Source organism: Pocillopora damicornis, chromosome 2 (genome assembly GCF_964200805.1).
Source record: "Pocillopora damicornis chromosome 2, jaPocDami1.2, whole genome shotgun sequence".
Taxonomy (NCBI): Eukaryota; Metazoa; Cnidaria; class Anthozoa; order Scleractinia; family Pocilloporidae; genus Pocillopora; species Pocillopora damicornis.
The window spans coordinates 2,799,453-2,823,776 of NC_142671.1; the positions used below are offsets into that span (position 1 = coordinate 2,799,453).

The 24,324-nt window shown below is 36.0% G+C and overlaps 3 protein-coding genes across 5 annotated transcripts; 1 reads left to right on the forward strand and 2 right to left on the reverse strand.

Annotated features, from left to right (window-relative positions):
* The first annotated feature begins 143 nt into the window (after positions 1-143).
* On the forward strand, positions 144-2,034 carry LOC149049540 (L-rhamnose-binding lectin ELEL-1-like). Of its 2 annotated transcripts, XM_089197013.1 has the most exons (4): positions 144-415; positions 937-1,076; positions 1,334-1,460; positions 1,896-2,034. In XM_089197013.1, the coding sequence occupies exons 1-3, from the start codon at positions 277-279 to the stop codon at positions 1,451-1,453; spliced, it is 399 nt and encodes a 132-aa protein (XP_089053139.1). In that variant the 5' UTR covers positions 144-276; the 3' UTR covers positions 1,454-1,460; positions 1,896-2,034. The 2 variants fall into 2 exon arrangements, with proteins under 2 accessions (XP_089053139.1, XP_089053138.1); XM_089197012.1 differs by lacking the exon at positions 1,896-2,034 and having other exon boundaries at positions 1,334-1,593.
* Positions 2,035-2,394: 360 nt separating this feature from the next.
* On the reverse strand, positions 2,395-17,171 carry LOC113668098 (cold shock domain-containing protein E1). 2 transcript variants are annotated; one of them, XM_027183974.2, is made up of 29 exons: positions 17,012-17,171; positions 16,048-16,207; positions 13,804-13,987; positions 12,739-12,863; positions 12,509-12,542; positions 12,103-12,199; positions 11,730-11,824; positions 11,328-11,402; positions 11,168-11,221; positions 10,938-11,038; positions 10,218-10,281; positions 9,646-9,708; positions 9,333-9,419; positions 8,940-9,207; positions 8,526-8,608; positions 8,022-8,117; positions 7,510-7,557; positions 7,200-7,274; positions 7,020-7,102; positions 6,435-6,543; positions 6,023-6,115; positions 5,608-5,687; positions 5,085-5,274; positions 4,640-4,804; positions 4,373-4,480; positions 4,148-4,231; positions 3,919-3,998; positions 3,659-3,727; positions 2,395-3,202 (listed from the first exon to the last, which is right to left on the reverse strand). In XM_027183974.2, exons 3-29 carry the CDS (start codon positions 13,822-13,824, stop codon positions 3,010-3,012), a joined length of 2,640 nt encoding a protein of 879 aa, XP_027039775.2. In that variant the 5' UTR covers positions 13,825-13,987; positions 16,048-16,207; positions 17,012-17,171; the 3' UTR covers positions 2,395-3,009. The 2 variants fall into 2 exon arrangements, with proteins under 2 accessions (XP_027039775.2, XP_089053100.1); XM_089196974.1 differs by having other exon boundaries at positions 12,509-12,662; positions 17,012-17,147.
* A 616-nt stretch (positions 17,172-17,787) lies between these two features.
* On the reverse strand, positions 17,788-24,313 carry LOC113668099 (ras-related protein Rab-8A). Its single transcript, XM_027183975.2, has 8 exons — positions 24,048-24,313; positions 23,863-23,923; positions 21,986-22,046; positions 21,823-21,900; positions 21,588-21,677; positions 21,004-21,069; positions 20,513-20,563; positions 17,788-20,358 (listed from the first exon to the last, which is right to left on the reverse strand). The coding sequence occupies exons 1-8, from the start codon at positions 24,169-24,171 to the stop codon at positions 20,269-20,271; spliced, it is 621 nt and encodes a 206-aa protein (XP_027039776.1). The 5' UTR covers positions 24,172-24,313; the 3' UTR covers positions 17,788-20,268.
* Positions 24,314-24,324: the final 11 nt, after the last annotated feature.

Below are 24,324 nucleotides of genomic sequence, written 5' to 3' on the forward strand. Positions count from 1 at the left end.
TGATGTTACTTTTAGTCACGTGATGACAGGAGAATTTCAGCGCTACCATGTGCGTCAAGGGTATTTACGTGTGATGTTTGTTACTTTGTCATATCAAAGTTGGTCGCTCATTAAAAAGCAAAAGATACAACGCATAAGTTTGAGTGGGGAAACAACCGTAAAACCGGAAAATTGATATATTTTACTCAAACGTAGAGCTTACTATTAACTTAATTCCGTCGTTTTTGTTCTTTTCATGTGAAGTTCAACGTTCGAACTGGGCCACCTTGGGAATCAATGAGAACTCAAAGTAACCCAAACAAACTGCCCAAAGCGCGGGAAAAAGTCGAGTTGCTAACAAGGCAGTTTGGACATTGGGAGAAGCTCAGTGAAATTGACATTCAGCAAGTCAATTTGCATTACAACTGTCCCGCGAGTAGGCAAAGCTTCGAACTGTTTTTATGCAATGTTTAGCAATCGTTTGTTAGTTATGGTGACGAATACTTTCTGGATTTTTACACCGTCTTACGACGCAAAGGAGTTTTCAACCTTTGACGCGCATCATTTTCAACGCTGTATGTCGTCATCACCAAATGGTCCTAAATCTCTGAATGTGACATCTAGGAGTGAACAGAGTATAAATCAAATAAATAGAGGGGGTAACTTTCTAAAGAAACTGTGGGGCTGCGTCGAAGGAAGAGTATAACAGGGTGATTTAGTATTATCAACTCAGTTGATAATACCACATTACAGCGTGTAAATAATTCTCTCCTAAAATATCAGCACCATACCACACGGCAAGTATAAATAGAGTTAGGCAAAGTATCACCTTACTTTTTTGATGTAACAGGCATGTTCTCAGCACAAGCTAACGGTAAAGTTAACGGTTTTTAAGCCATTCAAAATCATCCGTGGCGGGCAATCCTTCCCACAATGAAATCTATTTGTTGTTCCTAGATTCTTACGCTTACGAGAGATCGATCTGCCAGGATGAAAGGAAGATTAAGGTAATACGTGCTTACTACGGCAGGAAGAAGGCGTTTAAATGTGGATTTGGGTTGGACACAAACTGTGAAGCTAAAGGATCTGAGGCTAAGGTAATTTTTTATTGTCTAACACGGACATTATTTTTTTTCTGGCTCATTTTGTCCTATTTATTACGGCGTGATTTTTGGTGAATGTGATAGTTGTTATTGCGATCTTTGCCCCCGTTGTCTTCACCGCGTCTTCTGATGGGTTCATGATCTGGCTAGTTAGGAGAATCCTCCTCTTTTTTCATTCCTTTCTTGTTTCTTTTTTTAACATCTGATGAAAAGTTAAATGACTTGTCATATTTTATTTTTGTTTGGTTAAGATAAAGGAAGCTTGCGACGGGAAAAACACGTGCAAACTTCATGCCTCAAATGATGTGTTCAGAAATCCTTGTCCAACGTGGTCTTCCAAATACATTCAAGTCAAATACCAGTGTGCCTAAAATGAAGGTGGTATAAAAACAGTATACTCCTTACAAACTGAGTTTAAGGACATGTTTTTAATTTAGCCTCCTTTCATCAGAGACGCTCTAGATGCACTCGTTAATGTCGCAAAATGTGGGGCAAAGTTGAATGCAAAAAGCTCGGATCGTCTGACAACTAGGATCGGTTGACGAAAGGGGAGGGATAAAAGAAACTGTCCACCCTCAGACTGCGTAAAAAAAAATGCACGAAATTAGTCAATAACTTGTTTTTTTTTTTTTTTTTTTTTTCCAATCTTCTCACTTTTTCTGATATTTTTGTACCCACTTTCATTTTCTTCACTGTTTGGTGTTGATTGATGTGCTCTCAGTTCATGAGCATACCCAGGTATCATTAGTATCGACCTGAAACGGCAAGATAATTCAGTCTGTCCCATAAACTCTTTTCTGTTTCATATTACAGGTTATCATTGCTGCAAGACATTCAAAACATTTCAATAAATGCCAAATAATTTAAGTCACCTTTGTTTCGCTGAGCGCTCTGTAAATTGCCACTAATATAAAAAATTCTACAATAAAATACGATACGAGCAGCCATCCTAACGAGGAGCAGCGCAATCGTGCACTGCAGTTAACAAGTCTGCTGCAATTATAATTTACATTTTTCCTCTTGGTTGTCCAGCGTTTTAAAGGTCAAAAATGACAAATGGAAAAAGCCTGATTTTTTTCCCGTCCCCATAATTTTTGTTCGAAGGAAACCAATTTTGTGACGCCGTTTACATTCAGAAGAATCAAGATTTTTCGTGAAGCAACTTACTCTCTGTAGACAAGATCCTCTCGCTTAACTATTGGTTCAAAAAGTATTTAAAAATTGTAAATTCTCTCTTCCTTCCTCTTCAAACGGAATCTCTTAAATCAAAATGAAGGAAAGATGAAAAGGAATCAATATACACACTGAAAAATTTTGAGTTGCATCTTTATTAGTTTCACTGATAAGTGTGGTACATTCATTTAAATTACATATTTAACTAAATTACCGTTTTCGAAATTGTAATAACTTCACACTTTGTGCGCAAAACCTCAGCAAGTTAATAAAACTGGTGCGTAATCTCGCCCTGCGTGATGTGTAGGCTGCAGTAATACCTCAACTGTTCCATTACAAAATCTGTTCTCCTTCATGAACCCCACCGTGAGAAGGCAAGAGCTATACGCTGTTGTTATGCCAAAAATTCAGAAGTTAGAGCGCCACATTATCAGCGAGAAAAAAAAACATTGATACCTCTGTTTTCAAAAGAACCGATGATCAAACATATAACCAAAAAAAAAAAAAAAAACCAAAACCAAAATGAGAACGTGCGGATATGATCGAGATACGAACATAAAAATCATCATAGGATCACCACAATATTAATGTCATATAAACGGTAAAAAGAAATGAGATAGAGAAATCTACGGCGTGATTATAACTAAAGCGACAAGACAAATATCTACTACTAATTTATCTATCTAAAGTTGGATACCACTATTTTACTCCTGCAATTTCCTATAATACATAATTTCCCCATCGCACTAAAATCTCAATCCTGATCACATAGCTTGGAGACAAGATCTTCAAACTCGCTCCCCTCTTTAGCCGCATTGTAGCCTGCAGTACGCCTGCTGGTTCCCTGGGTGAGATCCGTTGCTGTATCTGACAGGGAACGCAGAGTCCGTTTGTACGTGAACCCTCGTGTACCGTCGGGTCCGCTGGGTTTACGGATCACTTCAATTCTAAGGGGAAAAAATTCCATGATTTTACTACAGAGATCCTTCTCATAGACTAAACACATCCAGTGCGACCGAATCTGTAAAAACTCAGTATTTGGTTCACATTATGAAACGCCAATCTCATTATCGATTATCCTATAACGACGCAGTCCCAACGAGTAACAACGATACAACTGCGAATGTAGAGTTTAACCTTTCATTCCCAACATCTGATCGATAATTCTTAATTCCAGGCCGCTATGAATTTCCGCGAATGTTCGTTCAGAGAATTTGCAGTTTTACTACTTCGCTGGACGTTAATTTTCTTAATCTTCGTCACACTGCCAAATAAACGTTACATATGGTCGAGTGATAGAAGTAAATCAAGGGATTAGTTGCATAAGTAGTTTGTTCCTATCAAAAAATTTTGAATTAAAAAAAGAACTGAACTACTCGCAACCTTTCGGCCTAACAGCCTACCTTGGTCCTGGGCTTTCGACACTCTCCGTGAATGTTCTGCGTATGAGTCGTTCGGGTCGCTGAGAATCACTGTGGAAGAAAATGACACAAATTTCAGATCAGCAGGCAATTCATTCTGGTTTGTGATTACAATGTCTCAGACGTTAATAATGACTGACGAAGTTGGATAAGCAATAATACAGCTTTCTGGACGATCTGGTGATAATATTGACTACTACTTGCATGGAATAGATTTTAAAGGAGTCGAAGAAACTACTTACCTGATCCTACGCACACTACATGCGCTCATCTTTCGGCTCTTCTGATTCTGCACCACAACAAATTCCACCTCGTCTCCTGGCTGGAGGATAGAAACGAGAAATACTGAGTCAAATCTATTGCCTCGACGAGCTGAGACTTCTGAGTAGATCTAGGTGATGTCGTTACAGGCGACGTCCCCTATCTAAAGCCTTTCGCAGGAATAATGCGAGGTGAGTGCTTTCTACTTACCTGTAGTTCAACTTCACCCTCCACTTCACTCATATGAAAGAACAGATTCTTTCCTTCCTCATTTTCGTAAGCAATGAATCCAAACTGAAAATTAATCAAGTGCATACATCGTTTGAACACTACTCTTACCACCAACAAATCTATGAATCGCGAGCGTGGGACAAACGAAAAAAATTCCGCGTCCCCATGGGGAAATGGACTTCAGAAGGAAAAAAAAACACTTACCTGGCCTTTGACTGACTCAACTCGCGCCCGCACTCGTTGTCGTACACTAACCACTTTCATGGCAATCTCCCTTCCCGTTTGTTTATCGACACCGACTTGAAAACGCACCTAAGGAGTAAAAGAAAATACTGTTTAATAATTTAATTTGCGACGGGAAGTATACTCTCTTAATTCAGCAGAGAACCGCCTGGTTCACATCCTCAAATGGCAAGGTTATTTCCAGAAGAGAGTTTTGAAGCTCGAGTTGCAGTTCCGATAACACTATACCTTATCTCCATACTGAAGCACAGTCTTTTTGTCCACAAGACTTGTAATTCCATACTCCACAGTTAAGGAGTCTCCATCATCCAAGTCCTCCTCCACCTCATTCTCAGAATCGCTCTCCTGCTCCTCATTTGTAATACGCTCTATTAAACCAGCATACTCCAATTGCTACAAAATACAGGGCCACAAATGAGGAGGTAAAGGAAAAGTGGATGAATGAGTAGTATGTACGTTTTATCAATTTATTAATCACTGTTTTTTCGAAACCGAACTTCAGGTTTACTCGAAAGGTGAACTTTGAATAACTCCCACACTAAAGAAAAGGTCTATATACATATCCAAGCAGAAAAACGCATTAGTTTTTAGATCTTTAAAGTAAATTGTAAAATCAAAAAACAAAATAAACATTACAATTAAGTTTAAAACAACTGCAGTCTGAAAGCCTTACCTGTGGATCAGCACGCCTTAAAGACCTCAGAACTTTGCCCACATACACCTCTGGCAGAATTTGCTCCTGAGTTATGGTCCCTCGAGCTAGTTTGACTACCATCTCTGCACTGACTTTACCATTCTTACATTTGATGTTGTATTCCACCTCATCACCAAGAATGAGCTCATTGGGATCACCATCGTATTCACTATCAGGGATATTTAGTCAAGCGTTTAATCAATTTATCAGTAGGCAGGAAAAAGAGAGAGGCACTTGATGAAATCTAGGTTTTGATTTGTATTGCACTATAGAAAACTTTCACCACTACCGCTCCAACAGAGATGTAGGAATGGAAGGCTCGACTGGTTCTAGAAATACACTCTTAATTATGCTTAAATCGACAGCTCTACCAAAAGAGAAACTACTCTCGCATCAGAAAGCAAGTGAAAATAGTTGTGCAACTCCAGAATAGCCAGCAACTGTATATTAAGTTCAACAGTTATGTACACGTACCGGTAGATAAAATAATTTAGGCACAAACCTGTAGTGGAAAAACACTTCCTTGTCATGTTCGGTTGTCTCCAAAAACCCAAAATTCTCCTTGAGGGTAGCAACAAATCCCTGTCCACCAAAAAAAAAATTAGTAATAATCAGCGGCTAAAATGCAATCGTGCTGCAGTCATACAAGCATCTCTTCAAAAAGACCTTTAAGAATTGCACAAAATGGAGGCACTATAAATATATTTCCCATTCATAAAGTTCTCCAAACATCACAAACAAAAACAAATATACAAACAAAAATAGTAATAATAATAAAATACACGGTCTAATTATACTTTTGGACTTCCTAGTTTGCAAAATTTATTTTACATTTAAAATTGTTCTTTAAAAACGCTTCCTGAAAAATATAAAAGAATCTCGTCTTTTCAGAAAAGCAAAGAGCTCAGATTCCATACCATGTGCCGCAGTTCACTGTTTCTTTTCAACACTGTTACATTCACTGCTCTTCTGTAACCAGTTCTCTGACTTTCTGACAAATGGAACTCCACCTACAGATTGTAAGCAGAAAATGTTAAGCTCAGTATAAACTAGCTGTTGCATGTACAGTTGTGGTAAATGTAGTACTACATCAAAGCGTTGCATTTTGTTTTATTATTGGTGTCTATTAGAGGGCTTTAATGAGAAGAGGATTTATGTTAAATTATGTACTATTTTAAATTTCAGAGTACATTTTTTGAAAACAAACAAGGCAAAGTCACAGGAAACTTGTCCTAGAACATGCAGAATGTATAATTGTTGAATATAATCATTCCCCACTAGAATACATTAAAGACATCGATCTACTTCAACAAAGATGACATTAATTACCAGGTCACCATACTGGGCAACTCCTCTCAGCTCAAAGTTATTAAAATCAAATGGCAACAACTCTTTGACTCCATCAATGAAGCAGTTGATCAGACCAGACTCACTCTCTCTGTATAAAAAAAAAAACCAACATACTTAGATGATTGTATAATAAACAGAATTATACATGCATTTTGATTGATCCTTATTTATGATCTGTTGAGGACAACACACAGATGACATAACCATCAACAATTTTCATCTTGTTATTATGTAAAACAAATAGATTCCATGTCACTGAGTGTCAACAGTAATATATTGCTGAAGACCCCAAAAGGTGGTAAGACCATCAGTGACACACTCAGCTACGCCTTGTCTGCAGCTCTTTTTGTTTTTTGACCCCAGTTTGACATCATCTGTGATCTACAATTATTACTGTACAGATGCACACCAACATGGAATCTATTCATTAACTAAATAGATAAAAGAAGTGAACTAATAATGGTAAGTTCAATCTTATGTTGGACCCTCACAGTCCACTTCAAAGACTCAGGTCTGAAATTTAAAAATAGGAAAGAAGTTTTTCACAACATTTCCATCACCCACCTGTTGTTATCCTTTCTGGGGCTGCGCGTGCCATAGCTGGGTTCTCTTTCGATGTATCCCTCATACATTTGAGATGAAACTTTCTACAGAAAATTAAATTGTTGTCATCATGTTAACTCACCATGACAAACTTCTGAGAGAAAAATGATATCCAGGCAGCAAGAAATTATTATTGCAAACCTCCATCTGAATAATTGTTCCTTTGGGTACAACTCGGACTTTTATTGCATGTAGGCGTTTAATGGAAGATGTGTCCTAAAACAAAAGCAACATCTTAGAAAAATTGTCACCAATGTAGAGCTATCTATTGCCTCAACAATGAGAACTTGTTCATGTTTGGCATCATGTTATGAATCGTACTCTATCTTATTAACCAAATAAACATGTACCTATTAGAGTAGGCTTAAACAACTGTTGTGTAAGACTGATGGTTACCTGCACCACTGAAGATAAAATGTACAATTAAAAAAGTATGTAATCCTTTGCTCACCTCAGATACTGCAAATTCCACTTCATCTCCAACTTGAATTTGATGTGCCTTATTAAATTTAAGGACAAACAAAATACAGTGAGCTCTTAACACTTATCTTGAACCAAGACAACCTAAATGTATCTTAAAATGTACATTAGTTAATCTTACAAATATACAAATACATGTATGCTTGTTTACAATACATATCAAAAAGACTTCTCCCAGAGCTGATCAAACATGAGAGCACTTTTATAATATAGGACATTATTAACTACCAATAACAGTCTTCTATAAGTTTTAATGGAATAATTCATAAATAAACAGGAATATCTATACATGTATGTTTCTAATTTCATCTCCTTCTCACACACTCTAACACATTTTTCATTAATATGATATGTACTCAAGCCTCCGTTTCAAATTTCAAAAGCAAAAGTGGAAGAATTAAACGACAAGTGTAACAAAAGATGTGAAGAAATGGTTGGTGCATTTCATAAATTGTCCGAATTCGTAATTCGTTTGGTACATACAGAGTCAAGAAGTGCACTGTAGTGGAAAAACATCCTTGCATCTCGATCACAGCACTTTATGAAACCAAATCCTTCTTTCAAAGATGCTACAATACCCTGATAGAGAAAAGTGTCCATCAAGTTTCAATGACTATGTAAAAAAATAACTGTTAACAAGAATTAACTACACCATACAATGTTCACATGGATCTCTCTGAGGGGGATTTCTTAGGTAAGATGTCATTTCAATGTAGAGGTATGTGTAGGAGTCTTTTTAATCCTTCACTTCCAAGATCTCATAAGAAATTCTCCTTACTGTTTGCCATACAATTCTCATGATGTTGGTTTGGAAATTTAGCATTGAATCAACCAATAATTCTCTGATTGATATTTTTTTTCATTCTCATCACAAGTGTGCTGGATATTGTAGAGATACTGTAAGGAGAAATTTTATCTTGGTCACTCATAGGAATTAAAAGGCTAATTCTGGTACATCCAAAAAGAAAGATAATTTATAGCCATTACCAATTCCCTTGACTCTCCATCAATAGGTTCAGCTACATCAACTAGGCTGATATTTGTAGCTCTTTTCAGAGAGTCACGGCGATCTACAAAAATAGAGAACAGTAACGGAAATAAGCAAGTCTGCACCTAAAATGCAAATACAGAATGCTAGTTTCATTCACTTTACCCTTGAACCATTAGAAGAGTAGCAGCGAATTTGTATCTCAATGCCATATTGTTATATTGATAAGCAGTGGCTGAGTTCTAATGACAGTGACCTTCTTACTGCTACACAAAAAGTACATGTGACTCTAAGTTATAGCTCTTTCCTCTACTGCTTCAAAATTAAGTACAATTTAAATGTGTTCAGTTCCAATCTAAATCTATTAGTCGGACTACTAAGACATCCTAAGACAATTTTTTCAGAAAACCTACCAACAGCAATATTAAATTCCACTACATCTCCAACTCTAAGGGAGAAGTCTCCATGCAAATCTCTTTCAGAGAAGACAATCTCTTCCTCAACATCATCATTGTTAAGGGGAGTGTACACAATCTTTCCATGCAATGGATCATGTTGTCTCTTTGAAGCAGATTTACTCAGTGGCCGATCCACAGTTCCTTGAAATCTTTCATCGCTGATGTCTTCAAACTTCACAGTTCCTTCAGGTAATTTTTCAACACGCACTGCAACTTCCTTGCCCTATTTGAACATATATGTTTGATATATAAAATGATCAATTATTCCTTGCTATCAGTAGAGTTTAAAACCAAAATTTCATACATAAAAGCAAACAGAAAACAAATACATATACGAATCTGGCTTACATTTCTTGCTTGTATTCCAAATTCCACATCATCTCCTAACATGAGTTCACTAATATTGCCATTGAATTCACTGTAGTGGAAGAAAATCTAAAAAACAAAAAATTATAAACTTGGCTTAAGGGAAGAGAGCAGACCATGAGAACCTCTCATAGCTCTGACAGTAAGATTAGTAATTAAAATAACAACAATTAAGTAGTAAAAAATAGAATTTGTGTATTTGTACACTGTATCAAACAGACAAATTAACCGAACATACAATGTAGAGACTCTACAAACATCTCATTTATCAAATGAAGAGCTTTATTGATCTCACCTCACTAACTTTGTCTGCCCTTTCAATAAATCCAAATGATTCTTTCATTGAAGAGACAACCCCCTTTCAAAGGAAAAAATACAGAAATATATTTTGTCCTTAGATAAAATAGTTTTTTTTTTGGTTACTTACCAGGCAGCTTTTGTAGTTGAAATACAACCATCTGCCCAGTCCATGTTTAACAACTAAGTTGCTATGGAGAGGTTGGGTGCCTGAGACATCCAGGAGCTTGCACTGTTGGCATCCAGCTCCTAGATGTAGACTGCTCCCATGGCTGGCAAATCCTGAAAACCCAGATGAATAAACAGTGGAAAGAGGGAGAGAAAGGGTTGGGAAATTACCTGGATGATGAGATGTCAGTCCAAACAACACTGCAAATTCAAGCTCAAAGCACATGCAAGAGTGCCTCAAACAAAGAGCACATGGAATTCCGACACATGCGCAAATACAAAAACTGCTGACTACAAAAGAATGCTGATTCTCTTTGTTGTTGACTCCATTAAATTGAATTTAACTGCATTTAATGCAATTTCCCAACCATGAGTACACACGGGTTTCAATGTAAAACATACCTGACATTTCTCAGTATCTGCTGCCTCAAGGAGGGTGACTTCACGAGCACGGACAACCCCAGTTCTTTACAAGACAAAACAAGTCATCATGCAATGATACGGTAAATCAGTTAAGTGGAATGACAATTCACCACAACTAGACTTCTTTTATCTCTGAATAGCCAAAATTGTTTTAAGTTTCTAAAGCACCAGCAGTTTTAATAAAAAAAGGTTGAGCTAGTATACATTATAGGTCTAACAGGGATGGCACAGTGGTAAGAAGGCTTGCCTCTCACTACTAAGGCCTGGGTTTGATTCCCGAATCTGGCATGTCGTTGGTTCTCCTCGTTACTCCCAGGGTTTTTCTCCAGGTCCTCTGGTTTTCCTCCCTTCCCAAAAACCAACATTCTAAGTTCCAATTGAACTGGGAGACAGTGACAGTCATGGAATCTCCTCTGCTAAATCCCATGTTTTCTATTTATTTTTTTATTCAACAGTAACAACTAGTTTTGATAAGCGCTGACCAAAGTCCACTAAAAAAATGGGGCTGCTTTTTTATCTCTTAAGATGTTGATATTTGCAATGTGCTGGCTTTCTACACTCAAGGTGGCCATATGAAGCTGCTCACCAGCCACAAATAACACCTGGTCCACTGCTTTTGGGAGTGCTTTTTAAGGTGCTTCTATATCTCATGTTTGGACAAACAACAAGGCAAGTCCCATTTCCCAGTTCACTACATACCTTTTATCTGTGGCTACATAAAATTCAACTTTGTCTCCTTTGTGGAGAGGTGTTCCTGAATTAACAATGTCATTGGAAGAAAACTGGAGATAGAAGACCTCCTAAAGGGGAAAAAAGGGTTGAGACTTCAAACATAAGATTATTGTACAAAGTAGAAAATGATGTTATTGCAATTCAATGCCACAGTAACCACATAAAACAGAAAAATAAGGTATCTCTTGTCTACTTACCCCATTCCGCTCATAGCTCACCCGTCCTGAATCAGGGTCAAGCCCATTTTGTGGCTGAATAAGAGAAGAATAAAATGTGCACGTGTAAGTTTACCATTTTGATAAGTTATCCTTGTGCAAAAAACTAATCTTTTTAAAAGCATGACTACTCTGCACTTACAGATTTTGGAATGTTCTTCAAGTATAATTTAGGTTCAGCGTCTATCACTCCACATACTGTTTCCTCACTTCGAATCTAAAAATAAAATTAATTTGTCAACAAATTGGGTTTATGTCAATGATAGTTTGTGTATTTCACAAACAAGTTCAGTTTCAATTAAAGAGACAAATATATGACTGTAATATGATCCAAATAGGAACAAACTCAAAAACATGCCAGTAATAAGAGGATGAACTCCTACAACAGAAAAATAGCTGCTGACTTTCTTGTAGGACTGATGGATAGTATTTAAGGCCACCACCACCCAGACTCTTGGGAGTCTTGATTACACTGGCCAAAACAAAGTTTTTCTCGCACTTTGCATTTACTGTACCGAGTAATCTTAGGGGTCAAGTAACAAACCTCAAAGGAAACAGACCCAGCTTCAAGTCTCACCACACGACATGCGATGGGTTTTCCTGTTCGCTGATCTGATGAAATTTCAAATTCCATTTCATCTGTGGACAGATTGCACAAAACAAGCATAAATAAAATACTAACAGTGATAGCTGAAATACTGATATTGGTGGATAAAATCAGGGTGAATTCAGAAGGAGAAAAAAATTCAAGAAAGGGCTCTCATCATTTTTTCCAAGGAAGCATAGAAATGAATCTTGCAATGTGATTGCTCCTCAGCCTAGCCCTGATTTTTCTTTCTTCACTCACAGTCATGGAAACACTTTCATGAGTTTTTGGTTTTGATGCTTTGCTCCACAAAAATATGCAAAAAGTGCACCTCCAATAGAAAGGTCCTGAGGGTCCTCATTGATTTGGCTATAATGAAAGAAAATCCGTAGCTCTCTTTCGCAGCAGTTTATAAAGCCATAGGAGTGCTGCAAAAACACAAAACAAATGACTGGTGTACCATCAAAGTATATAAAAGGATAATTCTTACATTCAATAACAAGGGTGTTGATTCTAAGAGTTGCTTAGAAACCTTCGAAAATGACACTTTGATGAATACTACATGTAACTTAAAAGTTTAAGGGAGCTAGCTAAAGAAAGTACTTGCTGCATAAGGTAAAACACAAACTGCCCTCCACTGAGAATGATTAAAATTCAAATAAAGGTTGACAACAGTTTCAAAAAAATAAATCTAAGATTACTGAGTCACGGAATAAGACTAACAAGTCATTACTTACCAAAAGTTTCTCAACCACACCAGTTTCTCGAGTGCTAGAACCACAACAGAAAAAGTATCAGAACAGTTTTTGAGCATTGGATGGTGGAATCCAAAGGTCTGAAGTTTGATTCCAAACACTGGCTCACACCTTTTTCTTTGCCGCACCCATCTCTCTTCAACATACAAGGTAAATTTAAATACCACTACTGCAAATGTAACACTTGAAAAAATAGCACATGTAAAACTCACGCAGTATGTCCAGAGAAGGAATTGCTGTATGAAAAAGTTCTTCCTTTGTTGTGATTGCCAATGTAATAATCGCGATTATTGTAGTCATATGATGTAGTTCTGGTTCGATCTCTGCGTTCAGAACCCTAAAAGAAAATAAATCACCATCAACTGCATTCACAGCACTACAGTTGCATTAACTGTATTAAACAGATGCCATGTTCAGCCAACCCAGTCCAGAAATGCTCGATTTGGACAACCGGTTTAAAGCCGACACCTCTATTACTCAGAAACTAGCAAAGGTGTCACGGGTGTTTGCTCAAAGTAAACAAACATTTTATTGCATAGAGTACTAGGGTAATGTGATAAGTTCAAGAGTTTGTATACCATTTAAAGTAATTTTGCAGTGCAATGCCAACACATTTCCAAGTAAATGAAATTATCATAACGCTAAAGACAACACAAGCAATAAACTGACTGAAAAAACATAGTATATCTATACACAACCTTAACAGTGGTAGCCACCTTCTACTGACACTTTATTTGTATTTAAGGGTTGCATTTTTAGTCACAAAAAACTTATTTACCCTTCAAACCCAAAAAGTGACAAGCCTCTAATTTCTCCCTACAGTAATAATGCTGAATCACTTATCACAATCATGAGAATAAAGGAAATGATCGCAAACGAAAGAAATTGATTGTTTAACAAATTCTACTGATAAGCACCTTAAGAAATGTATAGGAAACAGTAAGAAGAATATGCCTCCTAATGCTGAGGTATTAAGGGTTACAATTGACAGAACAAAATGTGACTAGTTCTTACAGCTGCAAACAAGCCACAAAATAATTTTGACAAACTGCAATCAAACCTCTTCAATAGAGAGGGCATGATTACCTTATGAATGAACCTACATCTAGTAGAACACATCAGTTCTGGGTGTGCATGTACATGTATATTCCTTTACTTAATCTTAAACTGTATCTGACCTTACCAGGTCAACTAAAAATTGTTTTCTAACAATTGTGCAAAACATTGTTTATCTGAACAGTGATGTAAACACAACCAAAACATCCTTTCATTCTTACCTTCCAAGTGTCAGTTGCCATCTTGAGAATTTGATAAAAATGCACAGCTTGCCAATGAAAAAATATTATGTAAATCTTTGAAATCCTTTAAACCAGCTCCTCTAAATAACAAAATCTAGTGATACGAAGATGCTTTAGAAACATTAATTTGGCCTTGATAGCTCCAATCTCCAAATATGTTTTCCTAAGGACAAAAACCAAAACAAAATGGGTTAAGTATGAAGATCAATGAAGATCAAAGATCATAATGTTAGAGTCTATCCCAAGTTACTGTAGAAAGCACAGGAGTTACTCAAACTGCAATCCTAAATAACAAGGAGATAACAGACTAGAAAGCCCAATATTGTACAAATTCCAACAGGCTAGATAGGACAGGCATCTAATGATTTCTGTTCACCTTTGGATTTGATTTTTGCTTAAAAAGTATAGAAAACATTTGATTTTCTTTTCTACAGAGCTCTTATCATTTTCCTTTTTTCTAAATGGGGATACAGTTCTACAAATTTAACTAGAACCATGTTTTAACTTCAACACTTTGATATCGCATCTGGTTTACAATATTTGTACTATTGGTAGCAACAAAGGATATGGTAAACCTTTGCATGCCTCCCTTGCAAAAAATAAAAAATTATAAATGTTCTGTTTGAAGCTGACTATAAATCGATCGATAGGTTATGAAATTCTCTATCCAGCAAAAATCGTTTCATTCTTGCTTAATTTAATTGTAAATTGACTGAAGTACGGAAATTCAAAACAGATGTTTCTTTAAGGGAATTAATTCAGTATCAATTCTGACCAGACAAATAAAACTTCTGCACAATTTCAGTCTTTACAGATTCATCTTCAAAGCGGAGTGGAGATTTTTTGGTATTCCTATTGGTTGCTTTACAGTTTTTCTGTCAAGTTTGGTTATGTGAATTATTCCAAAACATTTAACATCAGAGGCCATTGTGGGAGATCAATTTCAAAAAAGGAAATCCTTAACATGGTTTATTAGTTTGGTACTGTGGGAATCTTTGGGCAAATTTCAAGACAATCTAACATATTTCTGTATCCTCTTGATTTGTTCGAAGAGGAAACACTTGCATAAAACATAGTAAATTTTTGTTTCCATATGTTTGCAAAAATTTTAAGCCTTTTTGTGACAATATGTCAAGCTATGTCCACCCTCTGACCGCTAGAAATGGCAACCACCCATAGAAACACAGATACATCCTGCAGAGTCTCAGAAGACTCTTCCCAAAACCAAATTTCCTTGAACACTATCTAGCATAAGCACCAGACAGACCTTTGTTCCATCCTGATTGTTAGTAATTTTGAACTTTACAAGGAAATTGTTGATGGTTTGTGACCGACTGTGAGGAGAAGAGGTTGCTCAAACCATAAGCCCTTATCTGTTCTAGCAGCATTTTTTTTTTTGGCCCTTCCTGGTCAGTTTTGTCTTCTTGCTCTAAAATTTGGGCTACTCTATGGCTCTCATCCAAGGACTCTTCTCCTTTTCCTCTTTCCTCATTCACAGTCTAGTTTTAAATGCAAACCAACTACAGAGATCTTCCTGCGCAACTAAAATCAGGAGATGATCATGCAACTGAAACTCAAGAACCAGGATGTTTTGTGGTGAAAACATTTTAGCAGTTTCTTATATTGACATGATATAATTGGCTATTCATACTTTAGCATACTAAAGAATTCAATCTGAAACACATTTCTGAAGATGACTCAAGTGTATTTTAGCATTTTACAAAATTTTTCCTTGAAAATTTCAGTTTAAACTGTAATGCTGTAAAATCTGTTTTAAACATGAAAGCTCTGCACTTCTGATCACCATTAGGATCAACTTTTAAAACTCGTGTTCACCATAATACTCAGAACTTTGGGATAAGTTGATTTCCTAGCTCTAAAATGATGAGGTATTTAGTAACCACTAAACTATCAAGGTGATTGAGTAATATTACTGGAATGTTTAATTTACAGAGTTTATATACTTTCTCCTTCATTTTACATGTGATATAGAGTTGTATAGAGATGTTTTAGTTGAGAATTTTGCAAAGGAAAAAGAAGGAACAAAGCCTCGGTGTGAAAAAAATTAACAAAACAAAACAAAAAAAAAAACAACAAAAACTGGCGAACTGCCATTAGGACGAATATTATGTTTAAATTTCTTTGTTCTGGTATGTGGTCATTTCGATTTGAGCTGAGTACATCAAAACTATTTAGCACTCTAAACAGCTAATAGAGACTTACCTGAGGATAATTAACCAAATATAGCCTTTAGCTATCAATCTTGGGTATGAATAACGAGTTCCACTGAGTTTGAAGAGAGGAAGGCCACTACAGAAAGGTCTGTTTTCGAAAGTGAAGTGTACAGTACCATCATCTTGTGTTTATTTGCTTCCGAGATTTCCTGGGTTAGAGAGTCAACAAGCTAAATTAATGATTACGATCGATCATAAGTATAAAGCTTACAATTCAATGCCTGTTTACAAACTCCCTGTCGATGTTTGTTGAGACGTAATTAATTTGTCGATAACATGAAGTGACGCTTCACCGAAATTGAAATATTGCCACGAGCTTTCGAAAAGAATTCGCAAAAGAGAGCTTACAAACAGGCAATAACCAAATAATTACAAGTTCTAACTATCACGAGGAACTCATTGCTCTGTCTGAAGTAGTTTCAGAATATTTGAGGAGAAGAGTCCTCATGGAGGTCAACGCCACAAGCTAAACCGAGACATACTCTTCACGTCATCAATAGTAATGCTTTTGGAAATAAGGAACAACAACTTCGAGCTTAATCACTCAATCACGAAATCCCTTTCTCTGAAAAAGAGAAACTGGTCGAGATCTGAGCCGGGCACAACCACACGTACAGTTGAATATCAGGGTTTGAGTCCTTTCAAAAATGGAAATGCATTTTCAGCAAAAAGTTCGGACATAGTAGTTCTACCTGTCTTAAACACGCTTGGAGGAGATAATGCCGTTTCTTAAGTAACCACCAAGCAGAATTTGAACTCAGAATTGTCAAAATGAACTTCGAAGTTTTTTCGCAGAAAAGTACTCACGAACACATCCAAAGGCACGTTTACACCAATGAAATTACGAACCAAATAATCCGCCTGTACTCTGTGTTGGCAAGGCAAGCGACGAAAATAACCCTCTAAACCTTAGATTAAATATTTACTTTTAAAACAGTTTGTTCATCACAAACCTTCGGAAGGAATACCGCGTACTGAGCGAGTTATTCCTCCCCGCATCTTGATACCAACAACCAGCCATCTTAGATCTCTTTTCAAAATAACTCGGGTCATGTGACCTCAGGCCCATGTGCCCGACTGTAGTCTGAGGGGCGGAGCCTTTTGGAGGGAACTGATTGACGGATTTTATCATTTACGTAAGTAATCAAAAATGAAAATGATACATAATAACCGAAACCAGACGACAAAAAAATAACAATTATACTCTGTAATGTTGTTATAAAACTCCTATTAGGGCTTTTTCCTCTCCATCAATTTTCAAGGGGTGAAGAGAGAGGGAAAAAGGTGTAGCCGGTGTTCTTTTTCAGGGGTATGCTTTAGCTCGATACATTCTTCGCTGTTGGTTACTAAAAAAAGAGAAATCAGAAATCCTTCAGAGGTGTTACACTCCATAAAACAGTCAAATGATAGGCAGACCTTTGCTATTTCGGGGGCAAGAGGGGCATGATTGTAGAGCATCCTTGTCATTTTCTCTAAATGACCAATAAAAAAAGAGGGTTTAATCTCACTCTGTGAAAACAAAAACAAAATATTTCGTTTAATCAGGGGACCACAATCTAAATTTCAAAAAATGTATTGTTGTTTTTATCTTTCAGGAATTATGAAAGGGGGGACAAAAAAATATTTAAAAAAAGAAACTTAAATATAACGTGATGCTAAGACAATTCGCCATGATCTTTTCCTGCCTTTGGTGCAGAAAGAGATATTTGGTTGTCACACCTTAATACTGTTTTTGGTTTCTTGTTTATTGATCTTCAAACTTTAATTTGGCATTGATAAGTGATACAATTACATTTGAAAATAAACAAACTGTTTCTTGATCTCTAATTAATATCTATAAAGGAGAGCAATTTAGTTATCGTAAAATTAGATCATATTGAAGAAAATTCTATGGCTAAAGAGTGGATGTACTGAAGTGAAGTCTAATGCTATCATCACTTTCTTCACAAATGTAAATTAGTAAGGACAGTTAAAAAGTATAAATGTAGATCTAAGAAATCCCAGTTACACCGTCATTAATGCTTGAGAAAAAAAGGGATTTGAAATAAGTTAACTTTTTTTTAGCCTTAACCAGAAGTACCGATGTTCTCTTCTTCATGATTTTTTTGAGAATGAGATGCCAAATTCAGCTGTAAGGGTCACTTTTGAATACAAGATGACAAGGCTCTTACACTCCTTCTTAGCCTGAACTACCAACATCCTAACTAAGATGTTCTTTCAAAACACTTGTTTAAATACTTCAAAATTATTAATTAAGGAAAAAAAGAGAGGAAAGAAAGGCTTCTTAACAAGCATGTATTTCAATTTCACTTAATTCTCATTTATAAGCTCCACTATCAAACTAAATGATGACATACTAAATGTAGCTCATGATTAAATGTGTTTCCTTTAACTTGCCCCAGTTTTGACCTTATTTAAAATGGAGAAAAGTGTAGCTTGTGTAGTAGGTGCTAGACAAGAGTGCAAGCAACATACCACAAGAGAGCAAACACAAGACTTATACACACAACCTCTAGCTGATGTGTCAGCTTAAATCACTTTAACACTTCCTACTACATTAAGCACCTACTACCAAAGCCAGTGACTTCACTTGTTTAAATAGAAATTATGGCTGTTGGTATAAACTGTCCAAGAGACCTGTCAGATGAGCTTATCCCCTAATATGCTGACTTCAACAAACCATTTTGACTAAAAAACCAACCAGGTCAAGGATATGTTTTGCTTACTGTGAGGAGGAAAACACATCTTTCATAAGTTCAAGAAAAAAGATGGGATGCAAAGAAGCCATTAGTGTTTGGGTGGTTACTGATTGATAATAGAGAGACTATTTTCAACAATACATGTAAACTCTATTGGCTATGTAATCAATGCCAGTTCCTCAAATAACTTGTAACCTTAACATTTACATATTTTTAAACAAAATAGAGAACACTTTCTCAAGTACCACAGTATGGTATTCAAAAAACAGGCATTACTGGTTAGCTTTATTTACTTGTCTTTTTCTAAGTGACATCCCACTAATAAGTAACAAATTATCTTAAGCTGGCTTGTATCTTTGGTTTATTTTTACTATTCTGACACCATGAGGTAACTTATACAAGCTGAACCAAAACATATCAAGAAACCTTAAGCTGCAGTATACTATTGTTAATATTTGTAGCACAAGAATGGAAATAAATTGTCCTTAAAAATCATTACAAGAACCTGATATTCCAACATTTTCCATTTTTTCAATTTTGAGCAGATTATTTTGACCCTCTTTTACTTCTATGGTACAATTCCATTTCGACTTTGTACTGAGCATTAACCCTTAACTCTGATGAGTGATCAAGATTGAACTTCTCCTTACAATATCCAAACAATGTCATGCAGACAAGTAATGAGAATAAAGAAAAATATCAATAAGATTTTGAGTTGATCCAATACCAAATTCTCCAAATTAACATTATAGGAGCTTTATGGCAGACAATAATGAGTTCTTGGGAGTGAAAGAGGTAAAACTGGTCATCAAACCCACGGATATTATAATAAAAATGCACAATCCAGAAAAGATGAAATTTCATCCACATGTAATTCATGTCCATTTGTAAAATGTTTCAAAGACAACTGCTGTCATACACAGTCATGAGCAGTTTCCTTGTGTTTTATCCATGTGTTTCAAAAATAACAGGTCCTTTTGCCTCTCTTGTTTCTTATGTAAAAACCTTGTACATTAAAATCCTGGAGTTCAGATGCGCAATTCAGAACTGAAAACATGAGTCAACATAGAGAAAAATTTGGCAGTTATTTTCCAGTGTTTAAGGCCTGCTCTGGTCAACTAAATGTAAGGATTGATACCAGATACATAATGTAACATATTGCCACTAACATCAAAAAGTTTTACAACACAGAACAAAAGTTGTGCTGCAAGTGGAAAGATACATCTCAAGAGAGACACAAGGGTCATCCCATAAAATCCATACCTCAGAATGCAGACATTAATTTTGATATGCACTTAGCAGTTCAGTTGTGGCTCTGAGCAAGAACAAGACCAAAGCTGGTTAAATTCCTAAAAAAACTTCTACTATAAGAAAATAATGTGATCTCTTTCTCACACAGTTTCATCATTTTTTTACCTGACCCATCATTTCAAATACACATATTTTGGACACAGTTACTGTCATATTAACTATGATAGAGCAAATTCTTGCTTGCAGAACTTTACAACATCCTACAATAATGTACAACGGAAGATTCCTTTGGATTGTTTATTTTGTTGTGTAACGCTAATTGTTGATGTTGCTTGTGGACTTGTTTGCTCCTACAAACCAAAACAAAACAACAATCACACTTATGGTTGCCATTGCAGTGCAAAATAAAAGTTTGAAATATATTAAATTAAAAACACAACTAGTTATAAGGTCAAGGTAATTCACTGACACCTAAATTCTACTGATTGTGTAAAAAAAACTTACAAGTTTTTTGTCCATTTTTAGTTTTATATCTCTTGCAAGCGTAAAAAAGGCCTACAGAAATAAAAGCAGTTAATATCATTGTTAGCAACGATTGTAATACAAATACTGCTCAGAGAATAACTAGCATCTTCTAAATTTGATTACTTAGAGATTACAAAATAATTACATTTGATCTGCCACAGAGTTGATTATGTAAATTGGCCACTGTAAAGAGTTTCTAAAGCTAACATTTTCATTGTCAAACCTTTATCAAAAGTGGAAAGTTAAGGGCATTGAAGAAAATTTTCAAATGGATAGTTTACAGTTTGAAATTTTATAATTTTGTAAGTGGTTGATTTCTGTAAGAACTTTTTGGTGGTTAAGATAGTTACTGTGAGGACTTGGAAACAGTCTTTAACTTTTTAGAGGTCCTCTGTGGTGTGCAGAGCAGACAATTATGTTTTTAGAATGTAAATTTGCCCTTTGTAGAAAATACAATTACATTGACATACCTCTTCTACATTGATACTAGCTTTTGCACTTGTCTCCATGAATTTTATTCCATATTCTGTGGCCAACTAAAAATGAGAGAACAAAATAAAATTGAACAGAGCCTAGAAAAAATGTGTAGCTACATATAAACTGTGTCCAAAAATCATCTACACTAGGAAGCAGGAAAGGGAACTACATAAATTTAATTTAGTACAATGGACCAGGCTCTAGTAAAGTACACTGTAACTTTCAGAGTGGTCACTTTAAGGAAATTATCCCAAATATTCCTGTTGAAAACTTGCTACTGGCTGCCAGCAGTAACCTGTGTTTAACTTGACCTGACTTGTATTGAGAACCAAGGGGGTAAGTTTCTAAAGCAACTGTGGTGCTACATCAGTGACAGAGTATAACAGGGTAATTTAGTATTATCAAATCAGTTGATAACATAAATTAGCCACCATAAGAAGTTTATAAGCTGATATTTCCAGCGTTAGCCCTTCATTATTTGCTCTGGCATAGGACTGATGTTCAAAACATCAGCCAATAAACTCAGTTAATATTACCAAATTTCCTTGTACTTAGAACACTGTACAAACATGTTTACCTGGGTTCCTCTTTCTTTAGAGACTAATCTTCTATCCTCCATATCACATTTGTTTCCCAGAACCATTTTTTCAACATCAGAAGATGCATGCTGAAAAATCAATCCACAGACTTGGTTCGCACCCATTTAAAATATTGCAAGGGGCACAAACAATAAAGCAAATTCTACAATAAAACTAAAACAGCTACAGTTAATTCAAAAATACATTATGATACAAATAGCAAAACAAACTAACCTCTTCAATATTTCTGATCCAGTTCTTGATATTCTCAAAAGATTTGTCATTGGTAATATCATAAACAAGCATGATTCCCTAAAAATTGATAAGTAAATGAAGAAAGATTTGAACTAGTGTTCATAGAATAACTGATACAAGGGAAGGTGACCATTCCTCTTACCATAGCACCGCGATAGTATGCAGTGGTGATAGTTCGGAACCTTTCCTGTCCAGCGGTGTCCCTGAAAGTAAAGGAAATATGCACCAAAATAATCAATAATAATAATGCCTCAAAGGAAATAATTTTGTCAAGCCGATGAGCAGACCTTAAAACAATAGACAGTTCAAAGACCATCACATTTTCAAAAAGGTAATTGATATTAAATAACAATTCTTGTGCTTCAAGAAGTCAGATTTCAAAACTGTGTTTTTTAAGGCAAAAGTACAATGTAGATCTTGGGATACTTTCCACAACATGCTTAAGGATGCACTTCTAATCAATAGTTTTGCTTTCTTACTGTATGAGTTTCCCTTTCCATTGCTACTGTTTTTCAAAATGTATTATACATATTAAAGGATTTGAATTATTTATATCAATAAAACACCAAACTTTTCATTTTATCACTAATCTCTAGAATATTCTAGAGACATTTGCAAAATTTCAAGTATCCTTAGTTTCCTAAACAAACATTGCAACAAAATACGGAGAGTGTCCATCACAGACTTCAGTGCTCCAAGCAACAGATGGCCTCTATTCAAGCTTAACCTCCTCCATGGTATCCCCAATTATTATTAGATGTGTTTGGTGACAAAACAAACACAGAAATATTGCATTGCGATCAATAATATAAACCATTGTAGCAGTTCACGGATTAACCTAAGATTTAGAGACTAACAAAATTTCCTTTACCATACTTGATTATTGGAGCTTAATAACACACACACACAAACAAAAACAAAGGACTATCTTACAACAGCCCCTGAAATTTTTGGCAGCCCCCTTACCAGAAAGTAAATGGAGAATTTTAAGGGTTTTGAAGAAAATGGTAGCACATCAAGCCGCTCCTTTGAGGGAATATGCATTAAGTTTTTGACCCCAAGGAGTAACTCCTCAGAATATTGCCCCTGAATCATACATCAGGGTCACAGGAAAAAAAAGGAAATAATCACCAAATAAAAAGTATTTGATGGTTACACAAATTCTCCTTGTCTGCACCTTAAGGAAAGTATAGAGAACAGCTCTGGAGAATATGAATTCTGACGTTAGGGTGTAAAGGGTTAAGAGAGCTCCTACTTTATATTTGAATCACATAGTCTAGATACATGCAAGAGAGGTCATAAATACAAGTTTTTATAAATTTCCTTGGACCAAAAAAATTTATACATGCATGTATGTTTTGCCACATGCTTGTCTGGCAGTTATATTACTATCACATGCTTCTTACACCAGGGGACAAAAATAAATTGTGACTAATGGAGTGTTGCCACGACAAAAATGCAGATCAAAATCGATGGAAGTCTGATCATGATTTATTTAAAACAAAGTGGAAAAGACTCCGTTGAGTTCAACTTAATTTAAATTTTTTTAAATTTTCTAGCAACATTCACAGATCAAAAGAAAAAAACTGAAAATTCATGACTGCCTCTCCCACTTCTGAAGAAGTCTTTGAACTCTATGCAATGTGTGTTAGCGAACGAGATTAATCTGCAACAAACCAATTTTGCACATCTTTCTAATCAATAGTTGACAACAGACTGAATTTACATTAATTACTAGGCGAATATGAAGGGACCGTAGAATCGATGTGTGAAATAATGATTTGAAGTAAGTCCAAAATCGGTATTGCAAATTGGTCTCGGTATTCAAAAATGATGCCCAGTTACTAAATACCGGTTTACCGTTTCACGTAATTAAAAACCATGGTGTAGCTAGCATGAAAAATCGATAAGGAAATGAACAATGGCTTCAATTCTGCCTTGGAATTTCTGCGAAGTAAAGGACGCAACGGAGTGACGAGGATCAAATAATTTACTTGCCCTTGCAGAATAATCACTCACCATATCTGAAGCTTTATCTTCTTGCCATCTAATTCTATTGTCCTTATTTTAAAGTCGATGCCTGAAACCACACAAAAACACTCTTAAATTCGTTGTATTCAGGAGGCCTGTAAGGGAGAATCCAATAAAATTCCACAGCAATCGCCACTCAGTGTTGCAAGGTTTTACGAATTATGTTCACCCACCTATGGTGGATATAAACGTTGAATTGAAGGCATCCTCAGAAAATCGGAACAGCACACACGTCTTTCCAACACCTGAATCTCCAATCAGTAATAACTTAAAGAGAAAATCATACGTCTTAGCCATTCCAGTACAACGATGAAGCTAACTGCTGATCTCTTCCGACTTTCCGACTGTTGAACTGGGCAGGCGTGGCAAAGAGACCCCGACTGCGCAGACGTAATAGACACGCAATGAGTAGCCAGGCCATATACAGAAGCGTGAAAACCTAGCGCGAGT